This window comes from Phodopus roborovskii, unplaced genomic scaffold, assembly GCF_943737965.1.
Source record: "Phodopus roborovskii unplaced genomic scaffold, PHOROB, whole genome shotgun sequence".
NCBI classification, from domain to species: domain Eukaryota; kingdom Metazoa; phylum Chordata; class Mammalia; order Rodentia; family Cricetidae; genus Phodopus; species Phodopus roborovskii.
This window is the reverse complement of record NW_026126447.1, coordinates 9,202,873-9,222,786: the sequence shown is the minus strand read 5'-3', so window position 1 is coordinate 9,222,786 and position 19,914 is coordinate 9,202,873. Positions and strand designations below refer to the sequence as shown.

The window sequence follows — 19,914 nt, the reverse complement described above, 5'->3', positions numbered from 1 at the left end:
CCACATCCTTTTCAAGACAAGACCCCAATCTTTAAAGGGAACTTCCAGGAATGTCCTTGAGCAAGCCACCTAATGTTTCTGCTTCATGTTTTGAAAGAGTGGTTTGGATGTATCTACTGGGCTTTTGGTGTATTTGCATGGGGCATTAGCTAAATATAAGATTTTCTTGTTAGAAAACATACTCTTATCAGGAAGGACAGAAGCAGGAGTTAGAAATGAGAGGGAAGAGTAAATTGATCTTATTTCAAGAGCTGAAAAACATATACTTAACCATGTAAATATGTGTGTGGGGAGGTATAGCAGCAGCAGCAGCAAAGGAAAGACTGTGCCAGGATCATGAAACTGCTCTGGATAACACAGGAGTATCTACTAGCTGACAGATCAATCCCTGTCAGACAGGCCAAGTGTCTCCTTAAGGGAATATTAGTGGCCCCTTTTGCATCAGTGGATCCCTAAGTCACCTTTTGATAGTCATTCATTTCAGAAATGAATAGGGTTTTTTGTTATGCATTTATTGGTTTCCTAAATAATCCATACAATTAATTTTGATCACATTCTTGTAGCCATCTCACTGAATTCAGGAATGAGGCAGGGTTTTTAATTCTTCCCATTCCCTTTCAATATTAGGTTCAAAGTATTATCTGTAACAACAAAGCAAGAAATGGAATATAAAGGGAAATAGAGAAAGAGTAATTCAAGCTAACTTATTTACTGATAATATGAAATTTTACATAAGAGATCTCAAAAATTATGACAGAATACATGTAGAAATGATAAACAAATTCAGCAATGTGTCAAGATACAGATTAAACTCACAGAAATCAATAGTTTTTCCACACAAGAGCAATAATACAAAATTATAGCCACTCAGAATATCATCAAGAATTATCTAGAAATAAACCTAATCAAAGAGGTGAAAATTTTAAAGCTCTAAAGAAAGACAGCAACAAATGGAAAAACACCCATGCTCATGAATTGGTAGAATTATTATTGAGAAAATGACTATTCTACTAAAGCTATTGAGAAATTTCATGCAATCCCAATCAAACTTCCCATATGATTCTTTACAGAAATCATCATCATCTCCTAAAATTCACAAAAGTTCACAGATAGTCAAAACAATCCTGAGTAAAAAGAGCAATACTAGAAGGATTACCATTCCAACTCTCAAGTAAGGAGTTGTAGTAATGAAAGAAAAATTATACTGGCACAAAAACAGACATGCATATCAATGTGACAAAATTGAAGCTCCTGTCATGAGAACACATAATTCCAGCCACCTAATATGTGACAAAGATGACAAAAACTTATCCTGGAGAAATGAAAGCATCTTCAACAAATAGTGCTGGGAAAACCAGATGCCTACAGGGAGGAGAATAAAATTAGATCAGAATCTGTTACCTTGTACAAAATCTAACTTTAAGTGGATATAAGTCATATATGTGAGACCTGAAGCAGCTAGAAGGGGACATAGGCAGGGCCTACAGGATATAGGAATAGGAAAGATCTTTCTGAGTGAGGGCTTTATGCCTGACATTTCATAACATTAAAAAACTGTGCAGCTAAAGAAACAATCCAATGGGTCAAATGGGTGAAGAGGAGTTCCATAGAATTGGAATTTTTGCCTTCTGTACATTTCACTGAGGATTATACCCAGAATAGATAAAGAACTCAAATAAAAAAAGAGTTAAATAAAACAAAACAACCACTGAACTGAAACCTTTGGTTTACTTATTCAATGGATGCTGGTTAGCTAAGTCTGAAATATGATGCTTATGAAGAGATTCGTTAAACTGAAATCTGGGAATTTTCTTCTCACACACAAAGGGAGGCTGCTGAGTCAGAGTTAAGATTGCATTTCAAGCTTGCAGAAAAAAAAATAGGTAATGTTTCAGAGTCTCCTACATGTTACTAGTTTGGGTGGTGTGGAAGCTTATTGGATCTTGAAATCGCCGGCCATGGACAAGAAGACGAAGCTTGACACTGTGTAAGATCAGTTGGCAAAGATGCCTCACAGTTTTTGTGGAAGCATGAGGATCGAAGGGGTAAGGAAAAGAAACTGAGGGTTGGAACCATGTGGCAAGGTGAGAGTCCCTGGAGAGAGGTCAGGAGGCCATTTGTGAAGGTGTATCCTGTGGAGACCCAGCATATTGCATATGATAGACCATGAGATGGCTACCAAGAACACTAACACTTGTGGAGTGGAGCTAGCCTAAACATTGCAAACAACCTGTGTGCTGCAGACAGCAGAGCAAGAGAACTGAAGTTGCTCAAGTCATTTGCAGTCAAGAAGATTGTGACTAAATCCTGGTAACTGGACACCAAGTTATTTGCACTATTGGAGTTTGGCTTTGCTTTGATCTGCTTATGACTGTGTCCTGGTTCTTCTCTCATAATAAGAAATTATTGAATGTAGTTTTGATTTTGAAGGAGGCCATAGTAAAGAGATTTTGGATATGTTACCGACACCAATCTTTTAAAGAACAGTGATCTTTTAAAGTTTTAATGTTATATATTGTTATATTGATGCTCATATGAGATCCTGGAGATATACAAGAAAGGAAAAGACATTGTCTAATAGTGTTGTATTGGGGTATCAAGTTGACAAAAGATGCCAATAGTCCTGATTAGTTTTTGTTTGTTTTTTGCTTTTTTTTTTTTCAAACTTAACACAATCTAATCTAAAGTCATATAGGAAGAAGAACCTCAACTGAGAAATAACCTTCTGTAAACTGCCTATAGGCGGGACCATAGGTCACTTCCTTGATTAATTTTTGGTGTAGGTATACAGAGGTGACCTTGGATTTTATAAGAAAGCAGGCTGAAAAAGCATGGGGAGCAAGCAGGTAAACAACTTTCTTCTGTGACCTCTGCTTTAGTGATTGCCTCCAGGTTTCTGCCTTGAGTTATTGGCCTGACTTCCACTCAGTGATGGACTTGGTTGTGCAACCATAGCTAACTAAACCCTTTTCACCTAGCTAGTTTGCTTTTGGTTATGGATTTTATAGCTATAGACCACAAACTAGGGCTTATTTTTAGTTCACCCTTCTTACACTGGTCAGAGTTGGTCATAAAGGATGTAAGGGGTGTGTGTGTGCATGCTAGTGTGTGGACATGTGCATGCCAGGGAGGGGGAATGAAGAAGGCAAGTAAAAGTGGGAAATTAAAGAATTTATATGCTAGTTGTTAGTCTGAAACATATATTCATTTTTTCTCTTCTCACTTTAAAAAAACCCTACCCAGAAAAATTCATATTTGAGAAAGAAAAAATGACTGTTTTTTTTGAATAATGGCAAGTGTTTTGATACATATAAGTTTGATCTCTGGTGACAATATTATTTATTATTTTCATTACCAAGCCTTGGGAAAGTTGATATAGTACTGTCCCAGTTTGCTTTCTATTGCTTTGGTAAAATGCTGACCAAAACCAACTAGGGCAAGACAGGTTTATTTCATTTTACAGTTCTGGACCACAGTCCATCAGGGAAGGAAATCATGTCCAAAACTCAAGGCAGAAGCCCTGGAAGAATGCTTCTCATCAGCATGCTCTCCCTGTTTTGTTCATTTATCTTTCTTATAAAACTTACCCAGTATGGCACTTCCAAAAATGGGCTTGGCCCTCCCACACCCATCAAAATGCCCTATAAGATCTACCTACAGATCAATCTGATGGGAGCATTTCCAGTTCCTTCTTCTCAGATAAGCATAACCCGTGTCAAGTTAACAAAAAAACCAATGAACACAATTGATCATTATCATCTTGACACACAACAATATCATTACTAAACCATAACCTTTACTTTATTTTTTCCAGTATTTTATATTAATATCACAATACAAACCACAACATAATTTTAAAAGTCCCATAGTCTTCTTACAAATTCAAATATTTTAAAATTCTAGTCTCTAAAATATTCTATATTTAGAAGTCTAGTGTCTCAATTGTGGAATCCTGTAAAGTAAAAAATGAGTTATATACTTTACCTTTTAACCAAGAAGAACCAGAGCACAGTTACTATCAAATAAAAACAAGCCCATCATCTGGCAGCATTAGACATGCTTTGGGCTTTGAAGAACATCTTTACTTCTTTGGCTTTTATAACACACATAGCTTGTTTCATAGACTCAGTCTGTCTCTGCTACACACTTGATGCTGTCCTTAGTGGTCATCTTACAGTATGGCATCATTCATATTCTAGAATCTCTACAAGCTCTACCTTCACCAATGGACTCCTGTCCCCTCATCAGAGATTCTAACCTGCTACACGGTTCCAAGTCTCCATTTCTCTTTCTCCATGACCCCTTCAACACTTGGATTTCCATTTCAACTAAGGTTATACATTTACCAGTGCCCTCTTTTGGGTTCTCACAGTGCTGTGTCTCAGCCTTTCTCCACGATACCTTCATTCCTGAGGTCTCTACTGCACCTCTAGTTGTACCTTTACCAAAAGCCTTTCCTGTTACCAAGTCTCAGCTGTTTCCCATGATTTCCCTTCAGTGCAGCAGCTCCCAAATCATCAAGACCATTAAAACAAAGGAGACTCTTACACATTACCAAGTTCCCCTGCCAACATGAGACGCAATCTTGGCACCATCTGGAACAAAAGTCTGTGTGCTAATCCTGTGGGAAATACTCCAGATTTAACCCCAATGTTTCTGGTCTCTTCTTGATCATAGCTGATTTCTAAGTCCCAGGAACTAATCTCCAGTGTCCCAGCAAAAATTTCACATCAGTGGTCCTAGTCTTTTCATAAATACAACTGATTTTTCAAACCTACCTGACCAGGACCACAGACTCTCCATTCAAAATAATCACATGAATAGTGTTAATAGAGTCCTTGAGGGACTCCCAAACTTCCTTCTGAAACTTCAAAAGGTAGCCTTCCATCATTTGCATTGTTCTCAGCATCATCTTCTAAGTACTGATAGCAGTCTATTAAGTTCTCAGTGACCCAAATTTCTAAACACCTCTGCAATCTTAGTAAACATAACATGGTAATGTCTTCAAAGCAGTATCTTGTGATGCCTTGACTGGTTTTGGTTTAGTTAAGTTTCTATTGTGATGAAACTATATCATAATCAAAAGCAACCTGGGGAGAAAATAGTGTAGTCCATCTTGAAGGGAAGTCAAGGGAGGAACTCAAGGTAGGGACTGAAGTGGAGGTCATAGAAGCCTACTTATTTGCTTGCTCTTTATAGCTTGCTCAGTTTGCTTTCTTATAAAATGAAGACCATCGGCCAAGGGTGGTGGCCTACACAGTAGGCTGGGTTCTCCCTCATCAATGATTCACCAAAAAATGTCCCACATACTTTCTTACAGTCCAATCTGATAATAGGCATTTCCCCTAATGCAGTTACCTTTTTCAAGATGACCCCAGCTTGTGTAAAATTGACAAAAAATAAAATAAAATAGCCAGCATACGGTGGCATAGATTTTAAGAGAAGGCAATTGGTTTCTGAGGGTCCCTGTTAGTTCTCATTGAAATGATTTGTAAAAACAGGTTGGACACATTCTAGAAGAGGGGACTGAGACAAGAAACATGTCACTTAAGAATGAAATTCCATTCCCTCCTCACAGTGTCTATAGTAAATAAAAAGGAATTTAGAGAGAAATTATGTTCAGAACACTAGTCTTTTAAAGTTATTATGAGAAAGAAAAGATTTTTACTTACATTTTTTGGAGTTGGGGGAAAAGAAACAAAACAAAACAAAACCTAATACTATCCATACTATCCAGTGAAACTGTCAGTGTAATTTCTGTTACCAAACACATCCACTTCTCTTATTTCCACTGGAGACAACATACAACACCTTTAACCATACTACCAGCCCTTAAAATGCAGAGACAAGTATTTGTGGTTAATGAATATTTAACCATACAATTTCAAAGCTCCTAGTCCAACAAGAAATATGAGAGCAAACAGGGCAGAAAGAAGAAGGGGCACTGCAATCAATTTAGCTAATGCCTGAGGAGGGAGCTAAGGTCAGAGGAAAACAGGGGAAAAAATTCACAGTGCTCAAAGAGAGATGACCTGTCATTCACCTACATATTTTTCACTCTACCCTTATTTCCAGAGAGTAGCTGTTTTATTGGGAAACAGAAGTTAGTTTTGAATATTCTGTAGCAGAAGTAAAACCATAGTTTGACACTTACATTTCATTTGCTTGAAGATGGACTTGTTAGGTTCTAGCCAGTGCTAGGAAGAAAACAAAAACAAGACAGAAATTGTTGGTATGAATGAAAACTCCTGAGAAGAAACTGTCTGCAGAAACTGGTTGATTAGAACTGTATTACTGTGGAGAGATTGGAGCATTATATGTGCAGAGGCCAATTATCTTACATTGGGCTAGTTCTAGCCCTCCAGAACAGCCATTCCTTGCCCACTACTGTGTCTGAATTAGGATTTTTGTGAGTAATGGATAGAAACTTTTTAGAATCTAGTAGACAACTAGCTTTCATCAATCCAAAAGCTAAGAATCGAATCAGAAAGCATCTTGGGAATATAGAAAAGCTTCCCTTATCTCACTATATCTGTTTCTCTGATGTACCCACAAATGGATTTTTGAAGAATTAATGATGTAAAAGCCTCAAGACAATGGAGAAACACTGGACAGGAATGCTGACTTGACTGATAACATCTATGGAAGTTTCTGTTAAGGAGATCAACAGTCTAATCTCTCAACACCAGGCTGGTATCTACAACTCTGAGACTGCCAGGGTACTGACCTACAGATTGAATCTTCCATACCAAAAGTTGCCCCCTATTCGGATAAACTTAGTTTAACCCAGAGATGTTAGGTTTCACTCCCCCAACTTTGGCCAGGGAAATTCTACTTGCTTAGATACTACTGGACCTCCTAGCCCTGAAATATTCTCAGAAAAAAAACATAAACAGCCCACAGTCAAATTCCATACCCTCAGTTCCCCCAGGATAAGCCTACCCCAAAGGTGACTTGAGGACTCAATCTCTATTCCAGCAGAGTGAATGGTTTCCTTCACTGTTTGAATCAAAGGACAGCCTACTTCTGTTGATGTTGGATTTGAGATCTCGTTTCTTTTCCACATGTCACAGTCCATTCCAGTCTAACACTTTGGAAAACAGTGAGGGATTTCAATGGGGTTCTAGGCAGTTGGCTGATTTCTTTCTCACTCTCTCCTTGGAGGTCCTCAGCACTCCAAATTCATGCCAATGGAATGACTCTCTTAGCCTCTGCCCAGGTACAAATCCCAATTCTAGTACTGACAAATGTGTTTTTTACAAATCTGGTATAAAGCTTCTGTTCCACCTTCTGAGGTACATAACTGTCAATTTCATAGCTTTAGTTATGCTGGCATAAAATGATATTAAATGCTAATACTCTGTCACAAAAGAGGAGCCTCATAGTCCATCTCAGCCAATTTTATATAGACAAAAGGCTAAAATAAAAAGATCTATCTATATGACTATAAAATGTCCTCATACATATAATGTAAAGACTTTTCAGTGTGACTGATTCAGGGACATCCACATTGCCATCAGCAACTTCTTACCAACTCCCTCTAAATAAGCCCAGTAAAGTTATCAGTTTCCTAGGGTGATTGGGGTATTAGAACTTTAAATAATGTGGAGACTTTAGAATATTACAGGTCTAGAAGCTAAATGAAATTTACTGAGGGCCATCTTTTAGCACTTTAACAGGCGAACCCATTCTCATTTCTAACATCCTGTGACTGATAGGTAAAAAAATTTATGAATGCTTTAGCTTAGGAAAACCCCATTTTCCATTAGTGAAAGGACTAAGAATGCTGTCAGGAAGCATATAAATGTTGTAGCAGAGTTCTCTCTGTTTTGCTGCAACCCAACCTCTCTGATGTTTCTTTCTATCAATATATTGAAAAGTGCATTAACTTATGACTTTCTTTGTACTATTATTATAAATACTTAATGAAATTGTTTTGTTGTTGGAACACAAAATTTAAGTAAGCTAAATCTGTGTTCTTGGGTCATGGTCATTTATATTTGGTTCCAAAATAAACTATCTCTTATCCCCTTTGTGGTGAGAGTTGTTTTTCTGTGTCAACAACAACATGAATTCAGGGAAGTCTACTTTATGTGTACCTGCTTGCTCCATACTAGGAAAGATCAGAGTTTTTACACTTCTCTCTGCCTCCTTTTTTGAAGTGCATCTTGTATTCTCCAACTTGTATTCTCTGTGAGGCCATTTCATGTTCTACTGGAATTTGATCTTCTTGATGAAGAATCCTGTGGAAAACTACTTAACTCTATTCAAGGAACCTGAGGTCAAGATGCCCTTGCTAAGTTATCTTAGCTCTGTTAAATTGCCTGTTTGTACAAACCTTCCCTTTTAGCTGAATGCTTTCCTTAGACTCTGTTTATGTGCTTGATTGTTCAAAACCTCCCCTGTAGCTGATAAGCGAGATACCAGAATGTGGATTTTGCCTTTAAAAGCCCATTGCTCTAAATGGTTAGGGTCCCAAATACCTGAATGCAGTTGCAGCTGCTTGGAATAAAAACTTCAACTGGCTACACACCCTTTTTGAGGGGTCATTTCTAGTGGGGTCCCCATAACAATGTGTATTCCTACAAAACTCAGGCCTCTGCATTATACTTACTGTTTAATGTAAATTTATGCTCATAAAACTAAGTAAAAGTTAACATTCATCTAGTTCTTACTGAATACCAGGAACATATCAAAAGTTCCTTTTCATACAGGATAGCTTATTTAGTTCTCACAACTACTCATTTGCCAATCAGAAGTCTGTGGCTCTTAATGTGAAAAGATTTGCCTAAGGTTATCTAGCTAAACCATAATGAAATTCCAGAGAGAGGGTCTTTAGCACCTATCCAGCCTTCCACTGATTAGTTTGCATGACAAAGCAATATTTTCTTTGATGAATATTTTTCGTTTTCTTAGGAACTGAAAAACTGAGTGGCCAAATCAGTAGTTTCCAATCTGATCTGTAAAGTCTTCGAAAGCTGTAAGGAGACTCTTTTTTCTCTTATTTTATATATGAATCCCAGTTCCCTCCCCCCACCCATCCTCCCATGCTCCCCAACCCTCCCTCCCATCCCATTCCCCACCCACTCCACAGGGAGGTTGAAGCCTTCCAGGAGGGATCATCAAAATCTCTTAACTGCTTCAATATAGAAATATTCACCAAGCCATGAATAAGTAAGCTTCTTTTAAAGAGCAAGTTTCTTTTCTTTTGGTCAAAGTTATATCAGGTTGTTTTAAAAAAACCTTACCATACTATAATAAAAAATCACAAAGATAATTCATCTTATCGTTAAGTAGCTACAGAACCCTGTGCAAAAGTATTTTCTTCATCTCAGATTCCACAAATATAAAGTGAAAACTGACCTAGCATCAACATTAGGATATTTCAAGGACTTAAAGTTATTATAAAGATAATAAATATGGGTCTCGCAGCTGCAGTGTAAAGTCCACAAAGGTTTGTTGTTGCTATTGTTTTATTTGATATGCATAATTTAGTTGACGGGCCCTATCTTTCAGTGGGTTTCATAGAGGTGAATAATAAGCAGATCTCATTGTAATTAAATCACTTTGGAAGAAATAAACAGGTTAATTTAAAATTATGCTCAGGGGGGAAAAATGTAAGAACAATCAGGGTCCTGCTTCATGAAGATACTGGTTAGTCATTTTGCTAGTCTGAAATGTAAATAACATTTTCAGGTTCTCCTTGTTAGCACGCTTTGGGGTCCTAACCTGTCCTTTGCTCAATTTGAACCCATTTCTCTGAAATCACTCTGATTCAGGGAATCAATGTATTTGTTGCTTATCAAGTACTATGAAGATGGTGCTAGTATTGGATGATGTCTCAAAGACAATGAATGTCATTTGGGATTGGCTCTGTCTGCCAAGGAAAGGGATAAAAAATATTTAAGGAATGCCTTCAAGGTACTTACCATCTGTGCCCTCAATAAATTATTTATTCTAAATGAGCTAGTTTCTTCATTGTTCTAAGAAATACACCTCACAGTTTCTTATCAGTTCCTGTTTTCTTTCCTTTCAGGGTCTGTGTATCTCCTTTACTTATACAATATGACTAACAGTTACTTTTTTTTTTTTTTTTTTTTTTTTTTTTTTAGGGCCAACTATTCCTTCCCAAGGGGATAATCACAAGGCAGAGAGACCTAGGAAACATAACCTAGTAAAAATCATGTTTCAAAGGATTATAGGAAACCAAGTTTTCAAAAAGGTCTAAGTTTAAACTGTTAATAGTAGTTAAAACAGTAACCAAGCGATTTCTTTATTCCATAATTCATGTATGTAAACAAAGAAATTCATAGCAAAGATTTTCATTGCAATTTTATATGAAATAGTAAAAGGAAAATAGGTTAAAAAACTATAGTTTGGTAATACTTTGGATGAATAAAAATGAGTGGTCTTTTTTATTTTTTCTCTTTTTTTCTTAAAAATGAGTGTTTTACATGAGATAAAGTTTTATGTGTAACTTATACCAAACTCTGAGACACAATGTAGGGTGAAAAAATAAATTGCAGAATTTATAACTTCAGTGGCAGTTAGCAACCCAGGGGAATATAGCCATAGAAAACATCTGCCAATACCACAGCGACCATTCCAGAGAGTTCATAGTTCTAACATTAGTTTGTGCTTGACTGCTTTTGAGGTCATTTTCTTTTAGAAATTTAGTTTTCATGTTGTGATAAAAGGAAGACAATATTCAAAATTAGTCAAGGAAAACACAAGGAATTTGATGTTTCGTAGGATTTTAAGAGTACCCAAGAAGTACAAACTTGCCAATCAGGAGTAACTGTGCTGGTTTTAGAATTAAATAAAGACATTATTTTTTCTTAAAACATATGTGCAAAATTTTCCAAGGTGAAACAATGATGTTAGTTATTATAGTCTTTAGATTTGACTCTTATTTATTATATAGAACTGTTTTTCAACCTACAAGCAACACTGGAGTAATGACTAAGATAGTAAGTGAACCATACATTGAGAAAACTTTAGAAATATTTGATTATCATAATTAACATGATTTATGTTGAAGATAAAAATACAAAATACTATATTAGAAAAACAAATATAAGCATCTAAAACAATTCTTTAGTGTTTAGAAGTAATACACCAAGGTGACACCAGTGGGAAAGTACATAGTATGGGTGATGGGTACAGATTTAGAGGTGCTGGCTAATGGAATTTAGAACTTCAGCATTTTGTGTCTCATTTTATCTGAGATATTTCAACTTACTTATTTCTCCATGTATTAACACATTCCAAGAATAATTAATAATAACAATAAAAACCCCAGAAAACTAAGCTCTGCTTAGTGAATGAGTGTGAATTTCATGTAATTTTTACTCTGCATGAAGAATTTTCCACATAACAGGAAGTTGTGTGGCTCAGCTCAGTAGTCAGGGTCACAATCTTTCTCCTTGGCTGGTACAATGGAAGCTTTCAGTAAATTCGTTTATTATCGATCTCTTTCTCCTTCCTGTATCACTTTTCTTTCTCCTCTATATTAAGGACATTATGTATGCATTTGCCAGGCAGCTTTCAGCCCTTTGCTTCTCCATTTTCTTCTTTTGTTTCCTTTTGTTGCTTGTTCTTTCCATTAGAGTTAAGAGGTGGCCAATAAAGTCAACACTGAAGCATGTCAGCAACTTCTATTTTTACTAGAGATCTAGAGGTATAAGACTATAACACCATTATGTGATGCACTTGGAAGTTAGCTGTAAGGCTTAGATACTTTTCCTATTGTAAGTTCATTTGCTAACTGGAATTTATGGCATTTTTGTTTTAAAAGGAAGAAATTCTATTGTATAACTAAAACCTAAAACCTTAAAGCATAAAGTAAAATCTGCTAACTTAAACTATGAATTTATTGCTAGTGTATTATTGCTGAATATTTTATTTCCTCAATTCTTTTGCAGAATAAAAGTCTCAATATGTACAGAAGTTTATTTCCCATTGCTTATTCTATAAGACATATTGAAGGAGCAAGGGAAAACAGAGGGTGTATTGATTAGTGCTACTTGAAAGTATGAGGAGGGCATCAGAAGCAGATGAGATCAGAGCTAAGGAGTTGTCCTTGTTAGCTTTTTGTCGACATACTGACACTAGGTAGTTACTGGGAACAGGAACTACAAATGGTAAAATGTTTTCATCAGATTGACCTGTAGCCAAGTCTGTTAGGCATTTCTTCATTAATGTAGGAGGGCTCAGCCACTGTGGGCAATGCCATTTTTACTCAGGTGGTCCTGGGATGTATTTACCAGGTAGTTTAACGTAAGCCTAGTCAGGAAGCCACTAAATGAAAAGAAATGCATAACCCAGAGAAACATATTCAACAATCCATCTATCTTTAAAAAAATAATTAATGCACCATTCAAAGCAGATACATTTCTACTTAATAGTAACAGGATCCAAATAACTGAACAGTTCCCATCATGGCTGTAAAAATGCCTGATTCTCATATCCACCAGGGCAAAGCTCAAAGTAATCAAGTCCTGGTGTTACAGGGGTAAATTTTGCCATCTAAGGACCCCTTGGTTTCCCTTGGATTAAAAAAAAAAAAGATATCTAAGTGAATATGGCCTTAACAGAGTTCTGGTTGGTAAAGCAACAGAGAGCTTCCCATCATTCACCTACAAGCAAAAGGTACTGCAGTCATTTTGGTAAAACAGATGGCACAAGAAGAAATGACAACTTACATAGCAAGGATACTGCCACTCTATTTTCAATTTGTTTGGAAGTCCTCCACAGAAGAAAGCTTGACAGCTTTGATGCAGTGGGTTTTACTTTTCTATCCATAAATGATCTTGTATTCTAGAATTTTGGATAGCTTAAAAAGGAGTGACAGTAATACTAAATGAAAAAGGTGGTGGGTAAGGTAAAAAAGCATAAACATCCATCAAAAATTCACCAACTTCATATTCTATCTATCTTCATGCTGCTCCCTACAATGCTTTCAAGACTGTAAACCCCTAAATCCTTACAGCATATGCTAGTAGGTGAGACAAAGTAGGTATTTTAGGCTTTGAGGCCAGTATGGCCTCTAACACACCACTACCTCCTTTTCAAGTATAAATTCAGTCATAGATAATATACCAATAAGTAGCAATACCTGCATTAAAATTTAATTTATGAAAATATGCTTTCATGACAGCTCCTATTCTACAGTCACTAACTCCTGAGTATACACTAAAAAATTAAATAGTTATAATGTGAATATTATACCTTGTAGAACATTATCTGTGATTATTGCAGACTATATTGGGATAATAACAAGCTATCAAAAGAGAAAGTATGGGGAATGAAGAAATGATTTAGTGGTTAGGAGTACTTGATGCTTTCACAGTAGACCCAGATTCATTTCCTTGCTTCCACATGGTGGCTCATAACTGCTTATAACTTCAGTTCTTGGGAATCTGAAACCCTCTTTAAGTCTCAGTGGACATCAGATATGTAAGCAGTACACATATATACATACTGGAACATACACATAAATAAAAAATTAAAATAAAGGTGTCAGAGGCAATGGAAATATACAGCACATAGCAATTGATAACTCAGATGTCACCCTACCAGAGGAGTGACTCTGATGAAGGTTAATTCTGTCCAGGCAAGTCCTGAAGGACCATGAACTCTGGAAACTGTTGCTCATTTTTGCTAAAGCAACCTGGTGTCTCCCAAATACCTGCATTGTAGTGTATAATCTCATGTGATGTCTATATGTAGTCTCATGATTACATCTCAATAATATGGGCACATATATCTGTGAGTGATCAGGAAGGTGATTTTTCATTTACATATAATATACTGGGACATGCTTCATAACTGGATGTTTGTCCCACGAGGACTGTGTACTCTTGAAAACCTGCTTTGTTCTTTTGTTCAGACTAACAGCATACAATTAGCTCATTTTCACCTCAGAGCAAGTTCAAACTAGACTAAAGGATTTTTGTATATAGATTGTAAGTTTAGGGCTTTGTAGCTATGTCATAGATGGAGTAATAGATGTTTAGCCACGGTTACCACACTATGCACCCTGAGAAAAGTATGTCAATTCTTGGCTTGTCAGGTCTAGCTGACAAAAGACCTATGCCTCAAAGCTTATCTCATTGGGTACTGTGTTCCTGTTCTCTGGTCACAGTCTTACTCCTGTAACTCTGGGACCTTGTGTTGCCATAGCAATGGCTCATCTATCTCTCACTTACTCTAGGAATGTATTTTGACTAATGAGAGGGAACTCTTGTAATTTTTTTTTCTTACAAATTCAAGACTACTGTAGTCAAGAAGTTTTTAGACTAGAACAAAAAAGAAGCTAGGAAGAATTACAAAGAGGACGGGAAAAATAGAAAAGAAACAGAACAACCAAGAGACTGATTTGAAAAAGCACATAGTGATAGTTCATTAGTTCACTCTCAGACCCTAAAGAAAAAAAAAAGTCCCTTTTGTTTGTTGTTCAATACAATGAGAACCCTGAAGAGAGACTTTGGGCTGGACTTCAAAGTCTCTCATTATAAGGGAACTTGTGTAATTCATTCAAGCTTATGATTTATCAGTGCATAACGTTAGATATTATGCCATATAAATTCAATAGCATTAGTATTGAGCTGTTATAAGGTCAGATATTTCCATGGGTCTATTTATAGTCTTTGAAACATGGCATATCAAATCAATTATATAAGATGGATAATATGTATAATTCAATTAAAAATATAGGTACAATTTGTCATAACATGAAGAAACAGAGGGATAGAATGACAAGGAATCTGCTGAAGGCTTTTAAAGAGGCAAATGACATGGGCAGTCTTTCTTCTGTTACATTTAAGCTATAGCCCTTGAAACTGTTAAGTCTTCTTTGTGCTAAGTCTAGAGCTAGCCTTGTATCCCTCATTTTCTCTTGTCTACTCTATTTGGGTCTTCCTCATTTCTTTTTCTAGGCCATACCTTAAAATATGAGTGTCCCTTAGCTTTCTGATTCTCCTTCATAGCTCCACAAACAAATCCCATGGTTTGAAGAAATAAAATCTTTTATTGGCTACAAACAATTATATCGGAGGCCCAAACTTCTTATTTAGCTTTTGACTCAAATTTTCAAACATTTACAGAGTCTTAATGCTTTATCTATGCTAAGTAGACTTAACATCTTCACACTGGAGCTGCTCATTTGGTTATTGGCCCCATCTATATGTGGAGCCCTACCCAGCCATGTCATGATTTCAGATATCCTAAAACTAAATTGACAGAAATGGTCCCCCTACACTTCCACCCCTTCCCTTAACCAAGGCACAGAAACCTGTAAAGATGAAGATGAAAAAATTTCTTAGATTTTTTTCCAGATTACACCAGTCACCTGCTGAACACCTGCCCAATTTACCCCTGCTCAATCCTCAAGCTTGTATATATCCTATGAAAAATGAAGCTAACATTGGATATTTTTTACTTTTTTTAAAAATATTGGATGTTCTAAGTCTAAAATCAATTATAGGGAAGCCAATTTCATATCAGGATAACTCAGTGATTAGCTCCTTGTCATGCTTCATTCATATAAAGCAATTACCATTCAACTTTGAAAATAATCTGCTGATTTAAGCTCAGAACAAAAGCCTCCTTGAGGTGGCCACTTCCTGACTACACTCTTTGTATTTCTTCAAGTTGTGCATCCATAGCAATGGTAATCTGTTCCAAGCTTGACTTAAAATATGACCTGAAAACAATTTCTAAACTTCCGAGTCCCTGCTTCCCACTGAGATCTTATGTTTGTGGCTGCTGTAAACCTCTAACTGCTTATTCTCTATCCATTGATATTGTGTAAACTTCATTTCTCTAATTGATTCCTCTCTAGGTTCAAAGTGAGAAAAAATTCCCTTCTTTGGCTATTTTGTTTTTTCTGACTCCAATTGGGTTAAAATTACATTTCTCGCCTACATCCCTTATTCTTATAATTGTGCTCTGCTTCAAACAAAACAACTATTTGTGTATTTGTCCCCATCCCTGTTGATCAATGACATTAGGGTATGTTGGGTAACTTCCAGTTCTTCCTCTCCCCTCTCAGGAGGGCTTCAGATGTAGATAGACTGTCCATTGTGTGCAATAATTATGGTTAAACTCCAAGCTCTTCTGTCTGCTGAAGCACTATTATAACATCCTCAAATGTGGCAATGTTAATTCTCTGAGTTACAACTGGACCTCTTAATAACATATCCAGCTTTATAGAAGTAATGACAGATCTCTGTGCTATGTGACTCCAGTGACTAAGACCTCTCCTCAAAAGAACAAGTCATCTGTACATATCCCATAAGGCACACAAAAAGTTGTAATTTTTAAAATACTTTTTATTTTTAAGGTATGTGTATGTACATACATCTCTGTGTGTATGTTTATGTGAGTTCAAGTATCTGCAGAGGCAGCAAGAGGGCATAGGAGGACCTCAAGCTGCAGATATGGACAGGTATGAGCTGCTCAATGTGGGTGTTAAAAACCAAACTTGGGTCGTCTGTAAGAGCAGCAAACATTGTAAACCACCGAGTGATCTCTGCAGCTTCTGAAATAGTGACATCTGACCCTGTTCATCTTAGAAAAACAAAATAAAAGTCATTAAGCAGGCAAATCTGTAAGCAGGGACTTCTGCTTGCAGTAAATCCTGTGGAATTCAGGGCTGTCCTAAATCTTTGGTTCCTCTCCTATCCTCAGTGATGAGCACGTGAGAAGCAATTATCCCAAGGCGACCAGAAGAAAGCAGCCTTTCAATAGCAGGAGCAGGTGGTGGAACATAATACCATCTGGCTTCCTGCCACCATTCCAATAGCTTATTCCATTCTGTGTCCTCCTTAAGGTGCTTGTAGGAAAAGTAAACTATTTTGATACAGACAAGATTTTTTTCCTGTTATTAATAAGGCAGCAATAGACTCATTATCTGACATCCTACATAAAAAGCTTAGGCTGTGTTTACTTACATTGAGAGGAGGTACCAATACCAAGTACTTCAGAATATAAACCAATCAACTACAGCCTAGGTGTGGCTTAATTCGGTGCTATATTCAGTCTTTCCTTTAGGCCACCAGCTCACAAAGACTTTTTAATTATGAAAGCCTTAGCTTAAGCTTTTTGTCAACTAGCTCTTGTAACTCAAATTAACCTGATGGGAGATGAACTAAATAATGTTAACTGTGATTCTTACTTGATTATTGTTGTGTGATATATTTTGCTATGTTAAGGTTAAAACCTTTTCTTTTACTTAGACAGAAAAGAGGAGATGATAGGAGATGCCATTATGTATATATGTTTCTCATACTGGTTAATGAATAAAGCACTGTTGGCCAATAGGAAATGAAGATAGGAGGGACTAAGAGACAAGGAGGAAAGAGGAAGTAGGAAGTAGGAGTCAACATGGAGAGTCTGGAGAGAACAGAACCGCCATTCCTCCACTCTCAGTAAGACCACGTGGAAATACATAGAAATGGGTTAATACTTAAGACAGAGCTAGCTGATAAGAAACAAGTAACTGGCCAACAGAATTATATCTAATACAAGGTTTTGGTGTTTTATTTGGAGCTGGCGCAGCGGCGGTACAAGACCAAGCGGCGGGAGGAAAAACCTTACTCCTTTATATTAACCCACTTTTCTTTGTGTGTGTGTGTGTGTGTGTGTGTGTGTGTGTGTGCATCATGATTAATTTATTTTTGCTTTCCTATTTTATTTTTATTTTTTCCAATTTTATTTTTGTTTTGATTTCATTTTATATTCCAACCACAATTCTCCCTCCCACCCCTCCCACTCTTCTTGCCTTCTCCCACCCTCCTTCACCTCCCTCGTAGCCTACTCCTCCTCACCTGTAAGGGTTCCCATGAAGAGTCAACATAATTTGGTATAATAGGTTGGGGCATGGCCTGGCTCTTCTCCTATGCATTAAGACTGAGCATGGCATCCTACCATCAGAAATGGGCTCCAACAAGCTAGCTCATATACTGGGATTGTATTGTGGTCCTATGCCTCTGAGCATGTCATCTCACTCTAAGGAATGGGCTTCAACAAGCCAGCTCATACCAGGTCTGTATCATGGTCCTACTGCTTGGGACCCCTCAGATAGTTCAAGATTCATAACTGTCTCCCACACATGGAGGGTATAGTTTGGTCTAGGGTCAGTTGTAGGTCTAGAGTCCATGAATTTCAATGAGCTTGGTTCGGCTGTCTTTATAGATTTCTCCATTATGATCTTAACCTCCCTTGCTTACATGTTCCCTTCTCCCTCTCTTTGCCTGGATTTCTGGAACTTGGCCTAGTTCTTGGTTGTGGATCTCTGCATCTCATTCCATCAGTTGTTGAATGAGGGCTCTATGATGATAGTTGGTGTATTTATCAATCTGATTACAGGGGTACACCAGTTCAGGTATCCTCTCCACTATTGCTAGGAGTCTTAGTTGGGGTTCTCCTTGCAGATCTTTGGGAGTTTCCCTAGCACCAGTTAGTTAACCTATATTTTGTAATCTACATTCTGCAACATGGCTCAGTTACCTCTCATCTGTCCTCTGCATCATATGTTCTTCAGTATCTTGCTGGCACATCTCTTGTGTGTCTAGATTCATCCTGAGTTCTTCTCTTTCCCCAGAAGTCTTGCTTATTCTTTCCTGCCTAGCTATTGTACATTCAGCTCTTTATTAAACCAATCACAAGGACACATCTTTACACAGTGTAAACAAATATCCCACAACAGGATACAAAAATATGGAGGGAACTCTAATACAACGTACATATGAAACCATAATAATAGAAATTAGAGTTATAAAATTCAGCTACTAGTATAAAAATTTATTCCAAAAGGAATTTATCCTCATTACCTTAGAACAATGGTAGAATACTTGCCTAGCATGTAGAAGGCTCCAAGTCTGAGCCACAGAAATGGAAACATCAAACCAAGTCAAAATTATGTAAGAATGATGCCACAGAACCACATGCCTATAGAGTATACAAACCTGAAGCCTGAGGAATAGAAGAGTTTGAGGCCAGTCTACGGTAAATGTGAGACCCTGTCTCAAATTAAAATGAGAATCTATTCTGTCTTGCACAATAATAACGCTGCAACCGAAGAGCTATACAAGGTTGTAGCAGCTAATAAATAATGAGAAAAACAGATATGGTTATTGTGATGGTTTGAATAAAAATGGCCCACATAGGCCTATAGAAAGTGGCACTATTAGGAGGTGTAACCTTGTTGAAATAGGTGTGGCCTTGTTGGAGGAAGTGTGTCACAATCTCTTCCTGTTGTCTATTAATCAAGGTGTAGAACTCTCAGCTTCTTCTCCAGCACTTATCAGCCTGCATGTCATCAAGCTTGCTGCCATGACAATAATGGACTAAATCTTTGAATTGTAAGCCAGCCCATTTGTTTATAATAGATGCCATGGCCATGGTATATCTTCACAGCAATTAACTCAGACAGTTGTAGTATGGTCGTAGTGGTATTTTCGCTTGTCAATCTTCTCCAGTCTGCCCTTATGGGTTGAACACTATTTTCTATAATATTTCCTATCCAGTAGTTAACCCACTGATATATAACAGGTACTTCTAAAGTCCCAATTGATCTAAGTAGTAAAGGGATCCTCATAATATTGTATGCAGTAACATTTTAGTTACTACTTATATCTGTGGTATTGAAGAGAAGTGGAAGTAAGCTATATCAATGAGACTAATTATTAATATTTTGTTGTTAGATGGGAGATAGAAAAAAAGAATGAGAATAAGGAGGCAAACTGGGGAGAGATGTATAAGGTAGATTAAAAAGAGTGAATGAACAAATGTCTTCAGATATTGTAATAAGGTCAGCCTCTGGGCTTTGGCTATATGATAGTAGGAATGCATATAGGAAAAAAGGGGAAAAAGCATTAAAAAAAGAAAGAGGTCAAGGGAGAGTGTATG

The 19,914-nt window shown here is 37.0% G+C and overlaps 1 protein-coding gene across 1 annotated transcript in view; it reads right to left on the bottom strand.

Moving 5' to 3' along the window:
• The window catches only part of Frmd3 (FERM domain containing 3), a 156,287-nt gene that overhangs the window by 72,599 nt on the left and 63,774 nt on the right, over positions 1 to 19,914 (bottom strand). Inside the window, exon 3 of the mRNA XM_051188056.1 lies at positions 6,155 to 6,197. Within this exon, the coding sequence (XP_051044013.1) occupies positions 6,155 to 6,197 (43 nt within the window). The remainder of the gene's footprint in view (positions 1 to 6,154; positions 6,198 to 19,914) is intronic.